Below are 25,200 nucleotides of genomic sequence, written 5' to 3' on the forward strand. Positions count from 1 at the left end.
ATTTTGTTCAGAATTTTACAATAAGGGTCTTTTGGCCTAGGGGTGCAGTGCAAAAAAAATTTGGATACTCTAGGGCACCGTGATTCAAGAACGTTTGGGAACCACTGCGCTATACAATAAAGTGACAGTCGTTGGTGTACAGCCATCAATGTTTTTCCCCCCTGATGCTGGTGTTTTCCCCATTATATGGCGGCTTCCCGATGTTACCAGGCATCTGATGGCGTGGACGCAATGGTCTTCCGATGATAAAATACAGCCGAATGCAGCTGTTAAAACAAATGCGCCGCTGCGTGACAGCTGGTCTCTATTTCGCCTTGCGCTAACCGGGATCCCTGCTAATTCGCGAATGTTTCTTCTGCCGAATGGTTTGGACAGGATGTTTAGCTACCGTTGCATGGCAAGATGCGACGCCGTTTGCTTGTATGCTAGGGACTTTAGACTGGAAGCTCCAATGGCGCAGGGATCTAAATGGATGACATATGTTCTCTGCACAGCGCTGAGTAAATTAGCAATGCTATATAAATAAACGAGAATAATAATATAATAATAACAATAATGACAACAATAATAACAGTAATAATAACAACAATAATAATAATAATAATAACAACAATAATAATAGTAATAATAACAACAATAATAATAACAACAATAATAATAACAATAATAATAGTAATAATAACAACAATAATAATAATAACAACAACAACAATATTCATAATAATAATAATAATAATAATAATAATAATAATAATAACAATAATAATAGTAATAATAACAACAATAATAATAATAATAATAATAATAATAATAACAATAGTAATAACAACAATAATAATAATAACAACAATAATGACAACAATAATAATAATAACAACAATAATAATAATAATAATAATAATAATAACAATAATAATAATAACAATAATGACAACAATAATAATAATAATATAAATGTAGGACAAATAATGTTAGTAATACAATTAGAAGTCCTGTATCATTATTCACTGCTCAGCCTACTCTGTGCCCTTACATTGTAATATGCCTCATATGATAGGAATGAGATTATAGTGGATTCCACTTCGGGCATACTCTGATTGGTTCCTGCTCCTGTGCGTTACTGCTTGTTGAACCAATCCAGTGAATAAAACCAAGATAGTAACTGCCCCTCTGTAAATACCTGACAGTGATTGGTCACTTTTCCTGTCGGTTACCAGCGTGTTTGCCTCTCACTGGATCAGGCGGCTAGCACTCACTCTGGTCCCTCTCCCTTGTCTTTGTCCCTATCTGCGCAGGGTGCGCTCTTCCCATTGGCTCCCACCGCCTGTCCATCATCGAGGAGAGGTCAAACCCTCTCCCGCCATTGGCTGCCCTTGACCACACGCCGGGGCACCATTGGCTGAGCTGCACGTCACTCACCGGTCCGACCCGCCTTCTCATTTCCCAGTGTGCTCTGCGCGCCGCGGCCTTGTTCGCGCCTTCAGCCGCGGAGGAGCTGCCGCCGCCATGTCCGACTACCCCGGAGCCCAGACCGGGAACCGCAAAGACGCCTTCGCCGACGCCGTACAGAGGGCCCGACAGGTGAGGGGCGGGGAGAGGACGGGAGACCCCTGGCTGGTGAGGAGAGAGCGGCCGGCGTGCTGTGCTGGGGCAGCCGGGGCCGGGGATACAGGGGACACGGGAGGGATGTGTGCGCTGTGCGACGCCGGGGCCTGATCCTCACATGGAGGACTGTATCCTATTCTGTGTGTGTTTACAGGTGTATGTATATTGTTACTTGTGTGTATGTATTGTGTATCACAGGTGTCTGTATGTAGCGTGTGTGCTGTGTGTATGTATTGTGCATCACGGGTGTCTGTATGTAGCGTGTGTGCTGTGTGTATGTATTGTGCATCACGGGTGTCTGTATGTAGCGTGTGTGCTGTGTGTATGTATTGTGCATCACGGGTGTCTGTATGTAGCGTGTGTGCTGTGTGTATGTATTGTGCATCACGGGTGTCTGTATGTAGCGTGTGTGCTGTGTGTATGTATTGTGCATCACGGGTGTCTGTATGTAGCGTGTGTGCTGCGTGTATGTATTGTGCATCACGGGTGTCTGTATGTAGCGTGTGTGCTGTGTGTATGTATTGTGCATCACGGGTGTCTGTATGTAGCGTGTGTGCTGCGTGTATGTATTGTGCATCACGGGTGTCTGTATGTAGCGTGTGTGCTGTGTGTATGTATTGTGCATCACGGGTGTCTGTATGTAGCGTGTGTGCTGTGTGTATGTATTGTGCATCACGGGTGTCTGTATGTAGCGTGTGTGCTGTGTGTATGTATTGTGCATCACGGGTGTCTGTATGTAGCGTGTGTGCTGTGTGTATGTATTGTGCATCACGGGTGTCTGTATGTAGCGTGTGTGCTGTGTGTATGTATTGTGCATCACGGGTGTCTGTATGTAGCGTGTGTGCTGCGTGTATGTATTGTGCATCACGGGTGTCTGTATGTAGCGTGTGTGCTGCGTGTATGTATTGTGCATCACGGGTGTCTGTATGTAGCGTGTGTGCTGCGTGTATGTATTGTGCATCACGGGTGTCTGTATGTAGCGTGTGTGCTGTGTGTATGTATTGTGCATCACGGGTGTCTGTATGTAGCGTGTGTGCTGTGTGTATGTATTGTGCATCACGGGTGTCTGTATGTAGCGTGTGTGCTGTGTGTATGTATTGTGCATCACGGGTGTCTGTATGTAGCGTGTGTGCTGCGTGTATGTATTGTGCATCACGGGTGTCTGTATGTAGCGTGTGTGCTGCGTGTATGTATTGTGCATCACGGGTGTCTGTATGTAGCGTGTGTGCTGTGTGTATGTATTGTGCATCACGGGTGTCTGTATGTAGCGTGTGTGCTGTGTGTATGTATTGTGCATCACGGGTGTCTGTATGTAGCGTGTGTGCTGTGTGTATGTATTGTGGATCACGGGTGTCTGTATGTAGCGTGTGTGCTGTGTGTATGTATTGTGCATCACGGGTGTCTGTATGTAGCGTGTGTGCTGCGTGTATGTATTGTGCATCACGGGTGTCTGTATGTAGCGTGTGTGCTGCGTGTATGTATTGTGCATCACGGGTGTCTGTATGTAGCGTGTGTGCTGCGTGTATGTATTGTGCATCATGGGTGTCTGTATGTAGCGTGTGTGCTGCGTGTGTGTATTGTGCATCACGGGTGACTGTATATAGCGTGTGTGCTGCGTGTGTGTATTGTGCATCACGGGTGACTGTATATAGCGTGTGTGCTGCGTGTGTGTATTGTGCATCATGGGTGTCTGTATATAGCGTGTGTGCTGTGTGTAATGTTTCAGTGGGTCCTTTATTACTAGTGCGTCTTTACGAAGGTGTAGATTGTCACTAGTGTGTGATGCTGTGTAACGTTTCACAAGGGTCTCAGTATATTGTGTATTACTATTGTGTTACTAGTGAGTTTGTATGGATGTGATGGATGTGCAGTTTGTGTAACAAAGTACTAATATGGTGAATTAAATTCTCAGTGCAGGGATGAACACATATGTCCTTGTACAACTTTGCTGCCTTTGCGCTAAAAAAGCCCCTCTCAGCGCTCCAGTTCCCGTGAGACTGTTAGCGCCGAGCATCTTTTTGCTGAAAATGTGTCACAATGCGATGTGACTAGGACGCACCAGCAAACAGTACTGATTATTTTGATATGCGGCACTTGTATATCTGTGTGTGACTTAGTCTGAGCCTGTATAGGAAGTGCTATAATGCAGCTTTTTTTTATTCCAATTTCCGTTGTGCTGAATATATACAGATTCAGGTGCACCCACATTATACAAGTGTCGCATATCAAATTAATCAGCACAGTCTGCTGGTGCGTCAGTCACATCACAATGTGACTTAGACGCATTTTCGGGATAAAATATGCCCGACTCTAGCAGGGGATCTGGCGGCTGAAACACGCCAGGCAAGTCGCGCTGTGGTGTTTTGATGCGATGCTAGATGTATGAGGACACATCTGTAGCTTCCGGAGCTATTTAATTGCACGTGCTGTGAACACGCGCCTATTGGATTTCTACTTGCACCCTTCTGAGGGTGTGAGCAGAAATCCATGTTAACTAGGGCTTTTGAACTAGTCAGTGTTATACCCTTTTTACACCAAACAAATAACCCCAGTTATTGCCGGGTTGAGGCTGTGTGAACGGCTCCCAAAAAAATAACCCGGGTCGATTTACCGGCAATCTTACTCTGGTTTAGAGCAGGGTTGAAAACTGGTTGTTCCCGGGTCATGAGGCAGTGTAAACTGGTGCTACCCTGATTATTTGACCCGGCTAGCTCCGAAAGATGCTGATTGGAGCTTCAGGGGCACCGGCAGATGATGTAATTTGTCAGTGCCCTGCAGAGAGAGACGCACATGAAGCCATCGCTTGCCTGCCTAACCTCCTGCACCACATCAGACTGACCAGCAGCCACAAAAGCAGGCTGATACACAGCCTGCCATAGCCAGAACTGCAGCCTGCACCACAGCCTGACCAGCAGCCACAAACGCAGGCTGATACACAGCCTGCCACAGCCAGAACAGCAACCTGTAGCAATGCTGTAAGCAGTCCCCACCCCTCTCTTTTTTGTTGCCATTTGTGACCTCATTTTTGTCAGACCTTAAAACAGACCATTTTGAATGACTTCTATAGAGAAAAGCAGGGATTACCCAGGTTCTGTGTAAACGGGGCAAACCTGGGAATAACCCGGGTCGAGTTGCAGTGTAAACGGGGTCTGAAGCAGAGTTCGACCCAGGATTGACCAGTGTTCAAATTCCAGGGTCGGACCCGGAATTTTGATGTAAAAGGGGTATTATTTTCCAGTACATTTGTGTCCCACATTGGCAGATCTGCCGATGCGATGTAACGACCAGCGGGGACGCGCAATTAGTGGGTTCACACGATTTGGGCATTTTTCTTACACGATCTGTCGTGCCGATGCGTCGGAATCGGCCAGTTCGTGTAAAAAAATCTGTAAGGCACCTTCAGCTGCATTTCCCAGGTTAAGTGCCAGGATCGATGCAGTCAATTGAATAGCTCCAGGGACTTAACCCAGGAGCTACATCCCCGCAATGAGATTTGAATTCCCCCTATACTGTCAGAAATGACTAGTATTGGTACCTACCTGTTGTGCTTTGCAGCCTGTGTATTGTAGTGTGCCTGGGTTTTAGCCTTGTATACAGCCCCCACCATATGAGGTACTGTACAGAGAATATTTGGCATTTACATCCCGTGTCTAGCTCAGTACAGCTTGGACCATGGGGGTGACGTAATTCGGTAGGGTGGTTACGAGTTACGGGTGGTCCAGAATGGCACATCGCATCCAGTGATAAGTTTCCACTCTCGTCCCTTAAGGCCCCTATACATCAGAGATTCATTGCAGCAATCGTGCAATTTGCAATCTATTGTGTATAAAAATCTTTCCCTTTTTCAATCGATTGCAAATTGCACGATTGCTGCAATGAATCTGATATAGGGGCCTTTAGAGATGAGCATGAAAACGTGAGATGCCTGTACAGTAAATGGTCAATGTGTGTGGAGCCAGGCATAGTGTCTATGCTCGGTAGCACCAGTAACTAAATTCCCCAAAATTTCCTTACACACATCAGGGCCCATGTTGCCAATAGTCAACCTACCAGTGTTTCTTTGGAGTGGTGGTAAGACAAGCCAACTAGGGTCAACATAAAAGCTCCAATATTGTGTAAAGTGTGTGTACATGTGTTGTAGTTAATGTAGCTTTATTTGAGATTAAATAGTAGTGTTAGCTGCTGTGTGTGCTGTATGTGTAGTATAACCTCCAGCAGATGTGACTTATGTGGATACTCATATTGTGTGTGTGTGTGCGTTGCATTTTGCATGTTTGTGGTGTGGATTTTCAGTGTGCTTTCTGCTAACCTTTACTCTTATGGAAAGGAGACCTGGTCACAGGCTACAGGAATGTATTGCAGTTACAGTACCTTACCCTACTTGTCCTATTGCAGGGTTTAATTGTTTAAATCAGTAATTGCCTAAAACAGTAATTACTACCTGAGGTCCCTATAGGGGCGACTTCAGTTCTGCACGATGGATATGATGTGCTGTTCTGTAATGGCAGATCGCCTCCATCTACCTTGCACATATTGCCTGTTTTTATCCTTTTTATAGGTTTTGTTACGGTCTGTGGCTTCCACCACAAAAGACCATCTGGACATGCTGTAAAGAGCCCTATATAGATTTGGAAATTTGTCGGCTCTATGGGTATCTACATAAACAATGCATAGGTGCAATGATCTCTAAGATGAGTTCTGCAATGATCCCCCGAGCCTGTTGCTTTTCTTATATGTAGAATATGCCGCTTGATGAAATAGCGGAAACAACACATACTCCTGTCTGGATGAGCTCTATAAATCCATGTGCAAGTCCTTCAGGTTTCTGTGTTGCCTTTAGCATTATGACACATTTAATGATGGAAGTTTCTTGTCCCTAGGATGTGTTTTATATATCTTGTATGACTTACTGGTGTCCTATTGTATATACACATTATTGTGTTTAACGCAGTCTTTGGCATTTAGCACAACAACTTTACGTATTGTTACATTGTCCATAAACTCATACTACACGTGTCCTTTGCTGCTGATTGTAATGGAAAAGTGAGCGCTCGGTGCCTTGAGCACTTTCCCGCCCTGCGGCTTTTCCTCCGCACTTGTCGATCACTCAGTCAAGAATACAACTAGTTACAAATATTTAACTTAAGACTGAGTGCGGTTTACAAACAAACATAACCACACTATAAAACGCTTTTGTAGAACTTATAATGAAGGTTGTCCGTGCTCAGATCTAACCCCCCCCCCCCCCCCCCGTCCTTCGTTGATATCTCAACAGATTGCGGCAAAAATTGGTGGGGATGTTACTGGCGGGGTCAACAACACCCCGGAATTTAACTTTGGCGGACAAAAAAGGCAGCTGGAAGATGGAGGTGAGAGTCTGACATTGGTGATAATGTGCCTCTTGGCAACCAGTAAAATAGTTATACGGTTATACGCTGAATACTGGTACATCTAACCACTCTGCTACCACATCATTTACCCTGGTTCTCATACTCTTCATTCATTTCCAGACCAACCAGAGTGCAAGAAAATGGCCACACAAAGTGAATGTAAGTGATTACTCTGTAGTACGCAGTCCGCAACTTAATGTCTATATTTTTCCCGTACGCTAAAGCCGCATATCCACTGCACGACTGAACGATAACGTTATTGTTCATTATACTGCGCGGTGGATGTTGTGCCCACACTGAACGATATGTTCAGTGTCTGCACCCTCCCTCATCTCCGAACCTGCACATCCTGATATCGTCAGATTGGACAGTAGGTTCAGGCGATGATAGATGCTGGGAGCGCGCATTGCTGGTCATTGCCGGCATATCCACTGCTCGATTAATGAACCATAACGATGTCGTAATCGTTTATCATGTAGTGGATACTGTTCACTCTAGGTCCGACGGCAGGCAGGGTGACTGACCTAGAGGTAGGGAAGATCTGTGTGCGCGCTCACGAAAAGGGGACGTGGGCAATGAAAAGGGGGCGTGACTTTATGACGTGTCCTCCCTTTCGTTACTTTTGGGGGCGGGCCCGGCACTTACGGACATGCCGGGCAGCCCCTAAGCGCCGCAGGCTGTTTCAGCGTGGCGCCGCTCTGGAGGGCAGGGAGCTGTCTGCCCTTCAGCAATAGGGCAGGGCGTGGCGCTGCTGAAATAGCCTCGCAAGAACGCTAGTGGATACGGTGCTTAACTCTGTACATTGGCCATTGCACCTATGAAGATACAATCATTCTGTATTTGTATATATTGGTTTAACAGAATTGGCTTTTTCTTTTACTGTATTTTAGCAATTGCACCTCCACTCGCTCCAGTCCACCCCACTCGGTAAGGTTCCAGTCTGTCCTTTTATAGGCTTTTGTCATCCATCAATGTGTCCATCCTCATGCTAAAATGCATTTGTGCTTGTTCCTGCAGGTCGTCTTCACTGACTGAGGAGTACCGCGTACCCGATGGCATGGTAGGACTTGGTGAGTACCCCCGCACCCCCTTACTGAATTGTTCCTCGCAGCCAAATCAGCCAGTGATGCAAACTCTTCCCGTTGCCTCCTCTTGTAGTCATTGGACGTGGGGGAGAGCAAATCAACAAGATCCAGCAAGATTCAGGATGCAAAGTTCAGATTTCCCCAGGTGAGTCTGTCATTAGATCTTCCCATCTGGGCATGCTGTATCTAGGACTTATAGCCAATCGTACCTGCAGGCAATTTTGTGTTCCCATCAAAGTCCAAAGAAGGAAGGCGCACTTCCACTTATTCTCCCACCAGCTTCCTCGTACAATATCTCGTGGCACTTTATACTTGTTGCAGCTGATTAGAGGAGTAGGCTGAAGATCTTTATGCTGCAATGCTTTTGTAACTATCCAGTAAATTAAGGCCAGCTAATGTTCATTCCTCTGTTTTCAGACAGCGGCGGTATGCCGGACAGGGTGGTGTCACTCACTGGTTCTCCGGACGCTGTGCAGTAAGTAAAGCCATTCTGACTGCAAAACTTTTATAACCTTGGTCTGCTGGAGGAGCTATTCAATTGAAATGAAAAAAACCTAAACAGATTTGCTGACTGTATGACGCTGTTCCCAGTACGCTAATATAGGGATTGGGGACCTGTCGGTGAAGGAAGCTGTGGATTTCTTATTTTTTATTTTTTTTAAAACAAAATTCATCTTAATTGGTAAACAATTGTTTGGCACTGTAAACTGACTGCTTAGGAGGTAAACAGAAGCCGTGACCTCTAGTTGGTCCTCTGTCACAGCCTCGTCTTTGGTTTTGAGACCAATCGCTGAACACCGTGGAAGTATGGCTGCCGTATATAATGTAATTGCTGTTTATAAATTAGTAACGGCATTACTGGTCTGTACCACATACAAAGTCAGGAGATGATTCGGTTGTTTTGGGCACCCAATGTAGTATGCAGTTGTGTTGGGCACCCATTAATTATCTCGCTTGTCGCGCCCAATTAGACAGGGCTTAGCCGTGTATACGGGCTAAACCTGTCAAGTCCTGTGTAGAAACCAGACTTTTGGCACGTTCTGCTCGCCTCCTCAGGATTGAATTTCTCTGCCAGGCGCCCCACGCTGTGACAGCCACTGGCTAAACAATTGAATTGCCCCCAAAGAGAATGACCTTAGGATGGATTATGTTTAAGGTACTTGGGAGGAGATGTATCAAGTCTACTAAAGAGTTGCCCATAGCAACCAGTGCGCTTATAGGTAGCATTTATCAGCTGCATTCTATAAAATGATAGGTAAAAGCTGATGGCTATCATTTTTATAGAATGCAGTTGATAGATGCTACCTATAAGCGCGTTGGTTGCTATGGGCAACTTGTCCACTCTTTTAGGAAAACTCCCCCTCGTTGAAGCCACAGAAATAGAACTATTTGGAGTGAAAGTTGCAAGAGGACTTTTAAAGTTGCAAGTCTTCCAATTTCTGTATCCGGGGAGCCATCCCCCCTACCCAAGAGACTTTTGCAGTATTTTATTTTTTCTTGGTGTTTGGCTGTTTGATTTAACTTTTTTTTTACCAGCATGTTAACATAATTCCAATATAAATTGACGTTTTGCTAATGGTGAAACCATATCTCTGCCATTTTAATGGCGTGAAGTGCTACAGATTAAGCTGGTGCTATAATAGTTACCGCCACTAAGCGAACGGTACTCTGTATCCTGACCACCATTTTTTATTTTTTATTTCCCCCTTGTAGGAAAGCTAAGATGATGCTGGATGAAATAGTTGCACGGGGCCGCGGTGGGCCCCCCAGCCAGTTTCATGACAACTCCAACGGGCAGAATGGATCCTTACAGGAGATCATGATCCCCGCTGGTAAAGCCGGGCTCATTATTGGGAAGGGAGGCGAGACAATCAAACAGCTGCAGGTGAGTGACGTGGGAGGCAGACTGAGAAGTGCTGACACTTAACAGCTACAAAACTGTGTTGCTAAGAGAACCTCTTCTTACATTGTCATTATAGGAACGTGCCGGGGTTAAGATGATCCTGATTCAAGATGGCTCACAGGGCAGCAATGTTGATAAACCTCTTCGTATTGTGGGAGAGCCCTTCAAAGTGCAGGTATGTTTATTTTCCTGTCATCGAAGCTGCATAAAGTATTGTCCTTTTGCCAGTGAGTTCTGGTGTTACCAATGTAATATGCAAGGCAGGATGTTGGGGCCTGCAGTGTTCTCCCCAGAAATTTTGTTTACAGCCGGGTGGCATCCAAAAGTAACCAGGTGGGGGCCTTCGCAATTATGCGCGTGCCGGGAAAAGGGGCATCTCCCAGACCAATCCAGCCCGACAGGTCTCGGGCTGCTCCCCCACTGGCTCTCAGTCAAAAGTGCCCATTATGCAGTGCCCCCTGTAGTTTCCCCTTTATGCACTTACCTTTACTTGCTGGCCGCTGCCTCGCGCTAACTGGATCCAGCAGGCGCGCGGGGCAGGCGTACACGTCGCGGGTGACTTCATGACGTCACCCACATAATGCATTACTGGGAACGCTGGCCTCTGAAGCGATCGGAGGCTTCTTTAGCCTCCGGTCACTTCAGAGGCCAGCGTTCCACAGCGGGGGTCGGCGGGGGAAAGTGCCGGGCGGCAGGCTGTTTCTGCCGTGCAATGCGCCCGCAGAAAACAGCCTGGGGCGAACACTGGCCTGTAATGTGCCTAATCTGTTAGACGTCCCTGTCGTGTAGTGTGTAATAATCTAGGATTTGCAATACATAGGTTGTCTGGTTTTAATAGCTATGTTGATGGTTTTGCATGTATCTGTCTGTGTAGCAAAGTATAAAATGCGCTCCACCTGGCAAACACCTTGCCACCCGGCTCTCAATATCTCATCCCCTGCCGCCCTGCACTCATCTGGCGGACCATAACCAAAGCGTCCTTGTTGCCAGATGTCAGCTATTGCCAGCGCACACTGTATGGGTGGAGAAGGAAGCTGGCACTGTGATGTCACTGCAGCTCTACTTTCAGCCACATCAGGCTGGAGGGCAGAGGTCTATACCCCCCCCCTGTATTCACTCACGTATGTGGTGATAGTATCTAAGATCTGTTTAAAAAAAAATGAACATTTGGCATCCACGAAGCAATTGGGCAGTTTATGGGCACATAAACATTTGTCTGCGACCATTGTATTTGGGCCACCACCCGGCTACTCTTCTTGATGCCACTCGTTTGGAAACAATTTCTGGGGAGAGCACTGATCTTTATAGCACTTGTCCCTGAACTGTTAAATCTGGTCTCAGATGCAGCCCAGAACTAGGCTTCCATGCCCCATACCCTTCATCAGCCCTGTCCTGCCATACTTACAGTTCTGTAATTCTGGTATCTGTGCCCTAATTTGTCTTGTGCGGTCTGCAGCTTGTGTGTTCATGGGAGAGCTGGCGTTGGATCGCCAGCCTCAGTCTGCAGTGTATAACGGAGCGTGTGCACATGTTTAGTGTCTTATGATGGAGGCGATGAATAAACCTGAACTCCAACACTTGATTATGGTCCAAATGGGTTTCTTGTTGTAGACCTGTTTTACAATCCTGTTTTCTCAATTAAGTCCATTAGTTGTTACTATTGAAATAAATGTTGTGGGTGGAAAAACCTAGGCACAGGGACCTACAAAAACACTTTTGAAGCTTTGCAGTATATAATGCCCCCATTGTGCATATCTGTATGTCCCTACCGCCCATTGTATCAGTCTTGTGGTCCCATGATAATGAGTATTTCCATCCTATGTTCTACAGTGCTGCTTGAACTTCAGGAGATGTGTATATCAAGGACATCAGGGCTTTTTATATATTTTTTGACAAACCTAATGTAAATGAAATGACCATACACTAATGACATGTACAATAACAGAAGCCTGGTATATGTGTAATCCGCTATAGTAGGGTAATATGTCTAAGGACCACCAGTGTTTAAGCTTTACCTGTTACCAGTGGTTACACGATAAGATAGTCACTGCAGCCTGCACGGTCATTATGAAACTGTCTCCAATCATGGCTCCGCTTCACGTTCTTCTGTTTGCCTCCTGCAGCAAGCCTGTGAGATGGTGATGGATCTCCTGCGTGAGCGAGATCAGGGTAACTTTGGTGACCGGAATGAGTATGGCAACCGAGGAGGAGGCGGAGGTGGTGGAGGCGACCGAGGAGGAGGTGGCGGAGGAGGAGGAGGAGGTGGTGGTGGCATAGATGTAAGTTACCGACAGACATGTTGAATGCTGAACAGCGGCTACAGCGATGTCTGTGTATTTACACTTGTCCTCCTTGCAGGTCCCCGTTCCGCGGCACTCTGTGGGGGTGGTGATCGGGCGGAATGGGGAGATGATTAAGAAGATTCAGAACGATGCCGGTGTCAGGATACAGTTTAAACAAGGTGAGGAAGACGCTCCCATTACATGTTATATGGTATGCCAGCCCAGGAAATGGGGAGAAGTAATGCTTTGTCCCCATAGTGATTAGAGTAGGTCCATATAGCGGCAATAGAGCAGGGTCTGCTCACCAGACTTGCAATGAAGTTCTTCCCTAACTCTCTACATTATAGAAATGAAGTACTCTGCTTCACATGGATTTTGATAGTGTTTTTGTGGGAGGTAATTCTGATTTCCAAAAATGCAGCTTTTTGTTTTTACAGGTGTCTATATCGCGCCAAATAGCCCTGTTTAGTGCGCTGCAGACTTTGCCACGCCAAAACGCTAATCCTAACTATCCAATACACTTTTTATGATAAATAGGATGGCGAACTGGGAATAAAGTAGCACAACTGAGACTGGTCTGATAGGAGCGACCTGCGCTAAGCATTACGCTACTTTACACCAATTCCTTGCGTCAAAAACGAATACAAAGTACCTAGTACGTTATTTGCGACTAAGACGCAAAATTTGGAAATGGTACACAGTACAGGAATTGCGCCAGCCATGACACCTGTATTGTAGGAGCCATTTTTCCTTGTTGACGTGTTGACTGCATGGTACATGTGGTCAGGTGTTAATGGGCGGGTGACTTATCTTCAAGAGCCTCCGAATAAAACTGTCAGTGTACTGGAATGTTATCCATGCTGGTACAATATTGTTTTACCGATTTAAAACCTTTTTTACTTGAAAGTCCATTCGGTTACTAAATCTGTGGTGGTGAGAGTAGTGTTCAAACAGATGAGTGACTTTAGTGGGCTGTGTCCTTCAGTGTGCCTATTACATGTCACCCGCAGATGATGGTTCAGGTCCCGACAAGATTGCACACATCATGGGTCCTCCAGACAGGTGTGACCACGCGGCCAGGATCATCGGTGACTTGTTGCAAAGTTTGCGAGTAAGTAACTTGGAGATTTAGGTTGGTAATGGAGTGAATTACTATTGCGGGTGCTCACTGTTTTTATTTTTGTCGTCTTGCAATAGACCGGTCCACCTGGACCTCCAGGCCCTGGAATGCAACAAGGCGGCAGAGGAAGGGGCAGAGGACAAGGACCCTGGGGTCCTCCTGGTGGAGAAATGACTTTTTCCATCCCCACACACAAATGTGGGCTGGTTATTGGCAGAGGTGAGCTTATACTTTGGTGAGAAGACCTCACACAATGGTGCGTTGTTTTTTCGTCAGGCATGGACGCCTCATGGTGTAACGCGCCTGTCTGATCCTCCTACAGGTGGAGAGAACGTAAAGGCAATTAACCAACAAACAGGAGCATTTGTGGAGATATCCCGGCAGCCGCCACCCAACGGCGACCCCAACTTCAAAATGTTTATTATACGAGGCTCACCGCAGCAAATTGACCACGCCAAACAGCTTATTGAGGAGAAAATTGAGGTGTGTGTATGAGCAACATTCGCTATTGCTGTTACCTGCACATTGCTAGATTCCTGCTTCTGTTAAGGAAATTACCTGGGGTGCTTGTAAGGTCACTGGTGTCTGCAACTAGTGACTGACTTCATAGGGTAGACAGCTGCTTTGTGGGATGAGCCATTAGCTCCGACAGGTCATGTTTTGAGGGTTTCTTTAATCATGCACAGACTAGTTCATCTATATTGTCAGTAATTATTCCACCTGTTTACACAGACAGAAATGCACAAAACCTGACCTGTTTGGGGTGGGTACTTGAGGATAGTGGTTGCGAACCCATGATTTTAGCATATTACTTCACTAGAGCTGATTGAGGCACGAGGTGAACTGGTAACGATTGTGTTCGGAGATCTTGCCCTACATGAATGTCAGCGATGTGTGCATGTTGGCTTGATGCGGTTGAATTTAAGGCTGTACACTGATTTGTAGATCAATAGATGCATAGCAAATTTAATTTTTATATAGCACTCATCTCCAATAGGACTAGGTGCCTTACAGATAGTATGAACATAATAGAAGTTTACGTTTAAAAAAAGAGGGAAATCGGGAACATAATACAGACTTTTAGATATGCATGAAATACAGAAATCATGAACATAATTCAGAGGCCTGGCAGCCATTTTGGGCCATCAGTTGCAGCGATTACCCATACTACCCACGAAGGATCCAGGTGAGGCAGCCATTTTAGGCTCACTAATGGTTTACACTGGATGGAATAGACTAGGCCTGGAAGTGAGGAACCATAATGGGGAGATAAAAATACGAGTTGAGGTCCTTGCAGACTCCTAAGAACCATGCCTTGTTCATTCTGCACAATAGAGCACCAGGCGAGGCAGCCATGTTGGGCGCGCTCCCAGCGTTTATAATGTGCGATGAGCAACACATGGGAAGTGAACAGTGACTAGTAAGATACCCAATACATACATAGTTCCACGGCTTGTTCATTCTGCCCTTGAAAGTACCAGCTGAGGCAGCCACCTCGGGCACATTACATGGGCTACAGTGGGCAGGATACACGATTCATCGAAGTGTAGCATGCAGTCGGAAATCTGGAAAAGGAACGGTATTCAGTGGGTGTAGATACTGGGTAAGTGGGTTTGGGAAGAAGGGGGACAGATGGTAGAGTAGGGAGTCGATAAAGTGGCTTTAAGGAAAGTCATGCAAAGCATTCAGTATATCGCACATAGAAGTAAAAGGTAAAATTGGATTAATAACAAATGCCAATCTTCAAAATGTGTAAATACCCGGATGCAGTAATAATAATCCATGTTAAGCAACAATGTGACAAGTTACAAGGTGAGGTTGCAAGGTTTCCGGATGGAAGATCGACAATGAATGAGTCCATGGTCAAAATGGGAGGGTATGTTAAATCAGTATGTTCAGCAGTGTAACAGGGGTTGGGGTGTTGCATTGGAGACAGGATCACACTTGCAGGCAAACTTTCTTGGGATGTTAAATGTGTAGCCAGAGAGGAAACTGATATATAAGGATAAAATGGTTTTACCTATGAAGAAAGGGGAAATGGGATTAAAACGCCAGTTATAACTTTGTATCCTTAAAATAACCTCATTAGAATGCAGACTTCACGATGGCAGGCTAGTAATTTGCTATAGCTAGTCGGCTATTATAAGTGTTTTAAGTGCTTGTATGACATCCCTTTGTGCTTTTGCTACCCAGGGTCCTCTTTGTCCGATTGGTCCTGGTCCACCTGGTCCCGGTCCTTCTGGCCCTATGGGACCATTCAATCCAGGTCCTTACCCATCCGGACCCCCAGGAGCTCAGGCACAGTATGTATTTTGCACATGGTGTTTGCCACCATTTATTTCCCCCAATACTTGTTATGGTTATGAGTGGCACGGACAGAGCACTCCAGCATATAGGTGTGCATTGGCCTAGACGCAGCAGCTATAAAGCCATATGATCTGCCCCTCTGCTTGTGTAGTTACTGGTGCTGTATTGTCTGCGTAATGTGTCGTTTATATCACTAATTGTGTCCCCCCCAAGCATTGTAATACCACAATCCTAGAAAATGAGGTCAGGGTGCGGTATTCAATTGTTATAGCGCCCCCGATCTCCTCCCATCTAAAGTGACGGGAGATCGTGGGGCGCTATTCAATTGCTGCTTTTCGTGCTGATCGCGCCCCCAAAGTGGACGTGTTTAGCCACGTAAAACGGCTACCCCCGACCAAAGTACTGACCGCGATCGCGATAAGTGATGTTTAGGCGCCCAAACAAGTCACACTTCACCCATTTCAGCTCGCACTCCCCTGGGGCTGCGAGCTGAAATGGTGCGCCAGCAGCTGATCGCGTCGACAGGAGAAACAATTGAATAGCTCCTGTCGGGCGCGTACAGGGGCGGAACAATTGAAATGCCGCCCAACGTGTATTCATACTGCCTATTTTTTGGAACCCAAGTTACAGCTGACACCAGAAAAATTAAATGGCAATACTTTATTGTAAACCCTTCAGTTACTGAAGTATAGCACACTGTCTATAAATGATGTCCTCTGCTCCCTATGTATGACCGAGTGACTACTCCTGTGTCCTCTGCTCCCTATGTATGACCGAGTGTTACTGCTCCTGGGTCCTCTGCTCCCTATGTATGACCGATTGTGACTGCTCCTGTGTCCTCTGCTCCCTGTGTATGACCGAGTGTTACTGCTCCTGTGTCCCCTGCTCCCTGTGTATGACCGAGTGTTGCTGCTCCTGTGTCCCCTGCTCCCTATGCATGACTGGTACTACTCCTGTGTCCTCTGCTCCCTATGTATGACCGAGTGTTACTGCTCCTGTGTCCTCTGCTCCCTATGTATGACCGAGTGTTACTACTCCTGTCCTCTGCTCCCTATGTATGACTGAGTCTTACTGGTACTGTCCTTTGCCCCCTTTCTTGTCCCGTCTCCTCCCCATGTATGACTGGTACTGTGTATGAATGAGTTGCTCACTATCTGACTGACTGTAAATTATGATTGGATGTTGTGATTTGTTCCAGGGCCCCCTAACTCTCCCTTACTTTTACAGTCCGGGACCTCCACCTCCCCCACCCCCTCACCAGTACCCTCCACAAGGATGGGGCAGTACGTATCCACAGTGGGGGCAGCAGCCAGCACCTCACGATCCCAGTAAGTAATCTTGTTTAGTCTCTTATGGTGTATTGATACAAGCTGTACATATAGCAAAATGCTGCCTTATACAGTGGCTGAGTCCTTTCCTTTATAATGGGTCTATTACAGCCTGTACCCATAGCCTAATGCTGTCCTGCTGAGGAGTTGTGTGATGTAGCATCGGAGATTACTTTTATTTTTTTATATATATTTTCAAACCTTTTCTTTTTAATTGGTTTATAAAGTGAACGTACAAAGCAAAATACTTTAAGCAGCAGAATCAGACGTATGTAGTCAAATATGGCAACAAAGGGAATAGGCAGAGTGTGATGAACCATCCAGATTAAAAAAAAAAGTGGCCAGGTAACCATTTGGGTGTAAAATAGCAAAGCCAACATGGGTAACACACGGGTAATAAAGAGGAAAGTGGCTACGTGCACACTACTCTGAATATAAATGTCAAGAATTAAACCTTAATGAGCACAGCTGTCACAATGCGTTTAAATGAGAGAGAAGACTCCCTGGCCGCTTAGCCAGGCAAGAAGGCGCCATTCAAGCCTAAACCGTAACAAGCCGGGTAAAGCTGCTGGTCATAATGTTAAATAGGGTTGGATTGTATTAGGAGAGCCAGTTATAACTCATTGGAGATAACACTGATAAGTTACATAATCTAAAAGAAATAAAATAGGGAAATTGCCTATAGCCCACCAACATTAAAAAGCTCCCCCAGATCAGGCCATATCAAACGTTTGTGCTACCGGGAACAAAAGCGATACAGGGACTACAAAGCTAGGCCTAACACAATAAACAGATGGAAAGAATCTCCTCCATAAAATCCCCACACCCTGTACACCATGCCCCATAGACCCAAATAACAAGCCCAACTATTGGCACATCTTACTCCCAAACTAATAACTACATAAAAAAGGCAACTAAACCGAAGCAATTGCTAGCAAAGGCCCTCCTATAAAGTTATCAGTGTAGTGTTCCAGAAACACACTCCCCCAAATAACCGGATGGCCTGTACAAAATAACACAGCATAGAAAACGAAAGAACATGTCAGACTTGGAGACTTTAAAGGCCATAAGGAATTCAAAATTCTCACCAGAACCAAGGATGAGCAGCAAGGCCAGTACATCAACTGTGCGGCCGTTCCAGCCAAGCCTCAGCCTGACCGGAGATATTGAAAAATGTAGTTTTCCCATCTGCCACCACACGGAGACGAGCCAGCGTAATGAAGCTGTGGATCACGATCCCTACGCTCGACCAGCAGGAACTAAGAACTGCGTTTTTGAACTTTGAGGGCAAAACCAGGATAAACCGTCACCTAGTGATTGTCCATCTGCGGAGGACCACACATCTGCACCAGCCACAGCAGTAAACAAACCAGTCAGAACAAAGAGTACCGCCGGTATCGGAAGCCCTGCGTCTTCCAGCAAGCGGAACAGGAACCCAAAATGGTCTTCTGTGCAGAATGCCAGCGGAGCTCAGGGAGAAGGGGGGCCACTTACCCTGCAATCCAGCCAGGTCGGAGGTTTGCTCTGCCGTCCAGTAAGCCCACCAGCGCGTAGATCATTTGCCGAGGATAGACTCCAAAAACTGCTGCTGGGCATGTTCGAGTGGAGAAGAAACCCGAAGCCGACACTATATAAAAGCAGGGTCTACTTAAATGCCCTAGAATGAAATGTAGCCAGTGGCCACCCCCGGGATCGGTTAGAGGGTATTCAACAGGAGGGCAAGCAGTGAAGAGGCCTATCCATGTCGCTGAGGTGCGGACACCGCACTGAAAAGTTCGCACTGAAAAGTTCATTGAACGTCTTCAGTGCAGGAGCCCGACCTCCCTATCTATTAAAATACCGAACCTGACGACTGTCCTCAGGTTGACTGGCATGTTCAATAGTCTGTCGGCAAAGAACCAGCTTGCACGTGCATCGCTGGTCCTTGCCGGCTATCCACTTGCAGACTTTCTGCACCAACTGGTTTTGGTCGCATCGTGCAGAAAGTTGGCAAATGGATAGGCCCCTTAAGAGTCGTCCTCCATGCGGCTCTAAGCCCCACTCTCCAGAGGAGGAGATAATTGAGATATATATATAATAAATATATATATATATATATATATATATATATATTTTTTTTTTTTTAGAAAGCATTCTGCAGTGCTTTACAGAGAATATTATAGCCATTCACATCAGTTCCTGCTTCAGTGGAGCTTACACTCTATATTCTCTACCACATGTACGCATACACACTAGGGATAAAATCCAATTAACCTACTAGTGTGTTTTTGGAGTTTGGGTGTGAAACTAGAGTACCCGGGGGAAACCCATGCAAGCACGGGAGAACAAACAAACTCCACAGTTCAGACCTTGCTTGGAGTTGAACCCAAGATCTCGGTGAAAGTCAGTAATGCTAATCACTAGGCCAACTCTTATTTTTTCATATGACCACTTAATTTTATCTATTCACACTTCATTTTGTCAAATGCTGTCTGAAGTCTGACTCACAAGAGGATGGGTTAGATTAAAAGTTTTTATAAGGCTGCCGCAGGATTGTAGGAAAGAGTTTTGCTATCACTTTTATTTTGATTTCCCCCCATGTACAAAGCTGTTATGAAGAGTTATTTCTAGAATTTTAAAAATGGTTAATTGATAAAGCATATAAACTAGGAAACTCAAAGTGAAAACAGTAGTCTCAGTAGTAGCTTGTGACGTGTGCAGGAGATTATCTACTTCTAGATAACCGTGACCCTTTCTGTATAAGTCAGTCATTTAGAGTGTCATCCATTGCTGCACCTCAGGTCTCACTAACATTGTAAATAAGACCAAACATCTTGCAGGACAGCGCCTCTAGTGGCCTGATGGCATATTGTCACTGTACTTTCATTTAATGCCACTTCACAGTACTTTCCTCATGATTTGTAAGAGTAACTGAAATGTTCTCTCTGTCATCCTTCCAGCAAAACCTCCAGCCCCCACAGACCCCAGCGCTGCCTGGGCTGCTTATTACTCACACTATTACCAACAGCCGCCTGCTCCTGTCCCCGGGCAGCCCCCTGCCGTTCCCGGACCACCACCACAAGGACAGCCCCCGGAGCAGCAGCAGCAGCCACCTGCCAACCAGCCTGACTACACAAAGGCCTGGGAGGAATACTACAAGAAGATGGGTAAGTGGGCACTGATGGCTGGTTATTCTGCTTGGTGGTGACCTCATGCCACCTTCCCCCCCACCCCCCCCCCCTGACAGTCATGCCATCTCCTCACTACAGGTCAGCAGACGCCTCAGCCAACGGGACAACCAGATTATACAAAGGCCTGGGAGGAATATTACAAGAAACAAGGTACAGTGATTGTGCTGAGTGCTGTCTGATTCCCCCGGATGGAAGTGGAGGCTCATTACCTGACCTTTCTAACATCCCTTTATTCCAGCCCAAGTGGCAGCAGCTCCAGGAGCGCCAGCAGCAGCCGTCGCCGCGACGGCAGCCGCAACGACTGTACCGCCCACGGCGCAGCCGGATTATAGTGCAGCATGGGCGGAGTACTACAGACAGCAGGCAGCATACTACGGACAGGCCCCAGGAGCTCCACCCGTACAGCCCCCTCCGGCACAGCCAGGGCCACAGGTGAGTCTCCGGTTGGACTCCTGAGGCCCCTATGTAGAAGTTCCTCAAGCATTTCTCACGCCTTTAGCACTAGTTGGACAGAAGGGGGCGCTAGTCGATATTTTTATTAGAATACATCTGCAATAATTTCAAAACCCAAACTTTATTTTTTTTACTGTGTTTTCCACCTTCATGTGGCTCGTGTGCCCTCTAATAATGAATTCTAGTAAGAAGCCATGTATTACTAGCAGGTGGTATTGTTACCCTGGCATGTAACATGGCATTGCTTTATTCTGAAGCTGTGTGTTGTATCCCAGAGGGGGGGGGGTAGGCAGGCAAAGGTTACCGGCTGCCCCTGTGAATGTTCAATTTGTCTTCTGTGCTTTCAAAGAACAGAACCTTAAAGGAGGGGGGAGCCTACAAGCCCGTAACACATAATCCGAAATGTATGGGGTGTTTTGTATTGCATAGTCCCAAAAATGACGTGTATTCTGTTAATTGTATACACTAATGTCTGCAGGTGTTTCCTTACACATGAGGGTATAGATGGTGCTGGGGAGTGTGAGCCTGTGAAATCTGCCACACTCCCACAACTTTAGTTTCAGTGCTCCTGTAACCGCTCTCTTTGGTTAGGTTTTATACTTTGTTGTTCCATATGGATTGTGCTCCTGTCCATGGCGTGGGGCTCAGAGCTCACTGCATTGAATCTCTCTGTACTGTGTGGCTGGTCACTGTGGGAGGGCTGGGGCTGGAGGCGCCATAGTGGTACTGTTGCAGCGGAGACCCTGCTCTCAACATTAGATGGTTTATACCACGTAATACCCTGGACCCTTGGAGCTAGAGCACCCAGGTTTCTGGGGCTTTTGTGCCTCCAGTGACGCAAGAAGTCATAATTTTTTATGTCAATCGTTCATCCTTCCTAGGCGGTCAGCAGGGGAGCAGCCTGGCTTGTACAGCTTTGTCCTGCTTCCAAGAAGCCTGAGAAGCAGCCGGTATGACAGTCAACAGTACCACTTTAAGGCGCACATCCACTACCCGATTTCTAGGACTAACGATATCCTGAATCAGGTATTAATCTGCCACATTGTCGGAAATGACCAGCAATGCGCGCTCCCGCTGGTCGTTTCCGACATCAATCATCGGTCGAACATGCTGAACAACCTGACTATAACGCAGGTTGAGCATGTTAGGGGATGATGGATGTGTCTGCACTGAGCGACCACTCGTTCAGTGTAGGCACAGCACAGACAGACTACTCCACGATTACAATGTCGTAATTGTGCAGTTGTTTTTTGGGGTATGCCGGCGGACCTAATCCCGACAGCCGGCTTCCCGACTGCTTAATCCCGGCGAGGGTTAAATGACAGGGCATCTAAATCTAGACGCCTGTCATTTTACCGACTCCGGGAGACCGGCGCCCGGCATCCTGATCGAAGGGACGCCGGGCACCGAGCGCAGATAGTCGCGGGTCTAGGTTTAGGGTTCATGGGGGGGAGGGGAAGGAACTTGGGGTTAGGCACCCCCCCGGGAGGTTAGGTTTAGGCTAGGGGGAGGTTAGGGTTAGGCACCCCCTGGGGGACTTGGGTTTAGACGGCGGGGAGGGGGGGTTTAGGCACTGGGGGGAAGGTTAGGGTTAGGCAGCCCTAAGGGAGGGTTAGGGGAGGGAATTAGGTTAGTCAATGCTTACCTTAGGGATGATCAGGATTTTCACCCATGTCGGGCAGCCACTGTCGGGATTACAACCGCCGGGTAAATCATACCGATTCCGTTTTTTTGGTATGCTAGTGGATGTGTTCCTTTAGAATCTCTTGTGGTAGGAACCCATCTAACTTTGCTTGAGGTTAATGTAAACATAATCTGTTGAAATCCTTACAGCAGCCGCCCTTTGAGACAGATTGTTTTGGCCCCCCCCCCCCCATTCCATTGGCTAGGAGAGTTTCAGAGTTTAGGCGCTGTCCAGTTCCAGGACATTGTGGTTCTGGATTTGGATGGCTATAGGTCAGGGCTTTTCGAACTTATCAGATGGTTCAGTGTTCTCCCCAGAAATTTTTTCCAGCCGGATGGCATCAAGAAGTAGCCGGATGTGGACCCCTCGCAATAATAAAATGTTTAAAACCCTGACCTTATAATTTTATCTTGAAATAACATTTTATATATAATTTCTGCTTCTTATTAGAGGCCCAGTCTGATTATGAAAAAGTAGCAAAGTCTGTAGGATCTGGTCCTTTTTGTACAGCTCCCTGATAGTCCCCACTTGCAGGCTCCCAAAGTGCCGGGAGGTAGGCTGTTCCTTGCCGGGGTGAACCCGCAAAAAACAACCTGGGGAAGAACACTGGTTAGTGATTTCATGATAGTTGATCCTGTGATGCGCAGATAAGGGGTTGGTTGTGCTGCAAGCAGTACATCTCTAGGTGGATTACTTCCACCATTAGTCTGGGTTAGAGCAGAGTGTAAATTAAATCTTTATACTGGCCCAGCACTTACTAATGTTACGGTTTAGCGCTCACGGCTACTATTCACCAGCCATGAAGGCTAAACCGCAACTCTTCCCACCCACAGTGTCATTGCGGCCCGCGGGGGGGGGGGGTGTCGGGGGGCGATGACTGAAGGCAGGCTGTTTCAGTGAGGCGCCGCCATAAGGGCAGGTGTGCATTGTCATGTTACAATAAAGCAGGACGTGGTGCCCTGCTTGAAACAGCCTAGCGGGAGAACTAGGTACGTTCTACCTTGATGGGTGAGTGCATACTAAGAAGGTCGGTTGTGTAGGGGTGGCCCTGATGTTCTCTGTTCATACGTTGACTGCATTTTACATGTTTCAGGTGTTTGCGAGTATGGATGCCAGTTACGGAGTTGCCCCTGCCTTAGACACAGCTTTGGTACGTTGCTCCCAGTGACCATCTAATGGGAGGACTAAGGAAAGTTTTTAGTACTTTCTTAAATCCTCCAAGTCAGCTGGGGAACACTCTGCTCCCTCCACTTCCCGTTCTTGTCCAGTTTGCCGTTTTATGATGATCTTTGCCTCCACATTGTCTTTTCTTTTCTAGCCTCAACTGAGGTGCTAGCTTAAATATAACTGATGTGCTCCTGGCAGGCGTTGGGGTATGGGAACACAGACGTGTCAGATTTAAAGTGCCTTCCACTTCGTTCTCTACTTGATCCCAGTGTCCTCCAGTGGACTTTCAATGATTTAACATATGGTACAAAGGCGCTTAACGCCCTGGGTGATAGACATGCTCCGAGCAGCGCAGTGTTAACGTATTTGTATTTACATTTTGCTAAAAGCCGTTCCGTGTACCGGAGACACGTGGTCCTCCAGGCTCCCCAACCATTCAGGTTTTAGCGAGATCCATGGTTGAGCACAGATGACTTTAATTAGTACCTTAGCCTGCTTCACAGCCCTTATTACACATTAAGGAGTAAATTTAGAGTTTGAGAGTTTTTAGAAGTGATGTTGCCCATAGCAACCAATCAGATTCTACTTAACATTTAGCTAGCACCTTCTAGAACATATCTAGAACCTGGATGCTATGGGCAACAACTCTCACTTTAGTAAATATACCCCCTAAGCCTACTGGTCGTGTACGCTAGCAATGTAGTCATATTGAGTAAAAAAAGACGCTTGGCGCGGCGGGAGGGGTGTATTTGGTCCGACTTGAGCCACAATGTATGAGTACACATCTAGAAGTACATAAGTCCTTTGTTTCCATGGGAAAGCCTAATATGAATGCCACCCTCATCTGGGCTTTTATAACTGAAACAAAACGTGGTTTACACCTTCATCCCCCGCTGTGATCTGACAGGTCACTTTAGGTCTGTCCGCTGCTCTCTCACGTGTGCTGACGCTGTGGTGTGTTCTCTTTCAGGCCCAGTGAATGTTTCCTGACGCTCATTACCAGTCCGGAGCCGGAAGCCTCTGTTGCTGACCTCAGTGAGGGGGAGAAGTGGTTTTGAAAAGTCCCCTAGTTGTATTTTTATTTTAATTTTTTTAATTTTTTTTTTTTTTTTTAGGACTTTCTCCCTTTTTCGTCCCCTCATCCTTTCCCAGCTTTTCATTTACAAAACATGAAGTTTCCTCCTTGCCCATGGAATCTATTCGATGATGGGCAAGTGTAGAAATTAGGACTAATCTGAAGGCCTCCCGTCCGCTACGTTTCACCTCCCCACAAATAAAAACACACGGTTTTATTCACTGGAACAACCTGTGAGTAATTTATTTTATTTTTTTTTTTAACGTAAAGAGATTACCCCCCCCCTGTCCCCCCCCATGTCCCTGTGCTTTTAGTTGGTCGAACATTCCCTGGTGAACATCCCCCCACGCTGTCTGCCGGTTCCCACATACGCAGCTGGGGTCTTGTGAAGTGCGTCGGTCCCTCCCGCGCTCAGGGGGGGGTCGTGATGTGTTTTGTCTGTTCAGAGACATGGAAACTGTACGCTGGGTTTTTACTTTTTATTGCCTGTTTTTAACTTCACAATAAACAATGACAAAACTCTCCCGACTACTTTCTCTCCTCTGTTCCTTCATAGTCTTCCTCTTCTCTCTCTCTCTCGTCCTCTTGTTCTGGTTCTGAACGTCTGGTCCGCTTTTTCTATTTTTTTTTT

At 46.5% G+C, this 25,200-nt stretch overlaps 1 protein-coding gene across 3 annotated transcripts; it reads left to right on the forward strand.

Moving 5' to 3' along the window:
* The first annotated feature begins 1,371 nt into the window (after positions 1-1,371).
* KHSRP (KH-type splicing regulatory protein) lies at positions 1,372-24,557 on the forward strand. 3 transcript variants are annotated; one of them, XM_088461045.1, is made up of 21 exons: positions 1,372-1,617; positions 6,881-6,974; positions 7,116-7,154; positions 7,886-7,922; positions 8,013-8,065; positions 8,154-8,225; positions 8,498-8,555; positions 9,794-9,965; positions 10,060-10,158; positions 12,107-12,262; positions 12,342-12,444; positions 13,276-13,376; positions 13,463-13,604; positions 13,708-13,868; positions 15,579-15,688; positions 16,920-17,020; positions 19,960-20,166; positions 20,269-20,340; positions 20,429-20,622; positions 23,421-23,477; positions 24,465-24,557. In XM_088461045.1, exons 1-21 carry the CDS (start codon positions 1,507-1,509, stop codon positions 24,471-24,473), a joined length of 2,148 nt encoding a protein of 715 aa, XP_088317171.1. In that variant the 5' UTR covers positions 1,372-1,506; the 3' UTR covers positions 24,474-24,557. The 3 variants fall into 3 exon arrangements, with proteins under 3 accessions (XP_088317171.1, XP_088317173.1, XP_088317172.1); XM_088461046.1 differs by having other exon boundaries at positions 1,374-1,581; XM_088461047.1 differs by lacking the exon at positions 23,421-23,477 and having other exon boundaries at positions 1,373-1,617.
* Positions 24,558-25,200: the final 643 nt, after the last annotated feature.

Source organism: Taudactylus pleione, unplaced genomic scaffold (genome assembly GCF_031769625.1).
Source record: "Taudactylus pleione unplaced genomic scaffold, aTauple2 ptg001005l, whole genome shotgun sequence".
NCBI classification, from domain to species: domain Eukaryota; kingdom Metazoa; phylum Chordata; class Amphibia; order Anura; family Myobatrachidae; genus Taudactylus; species Taudactylus pleione.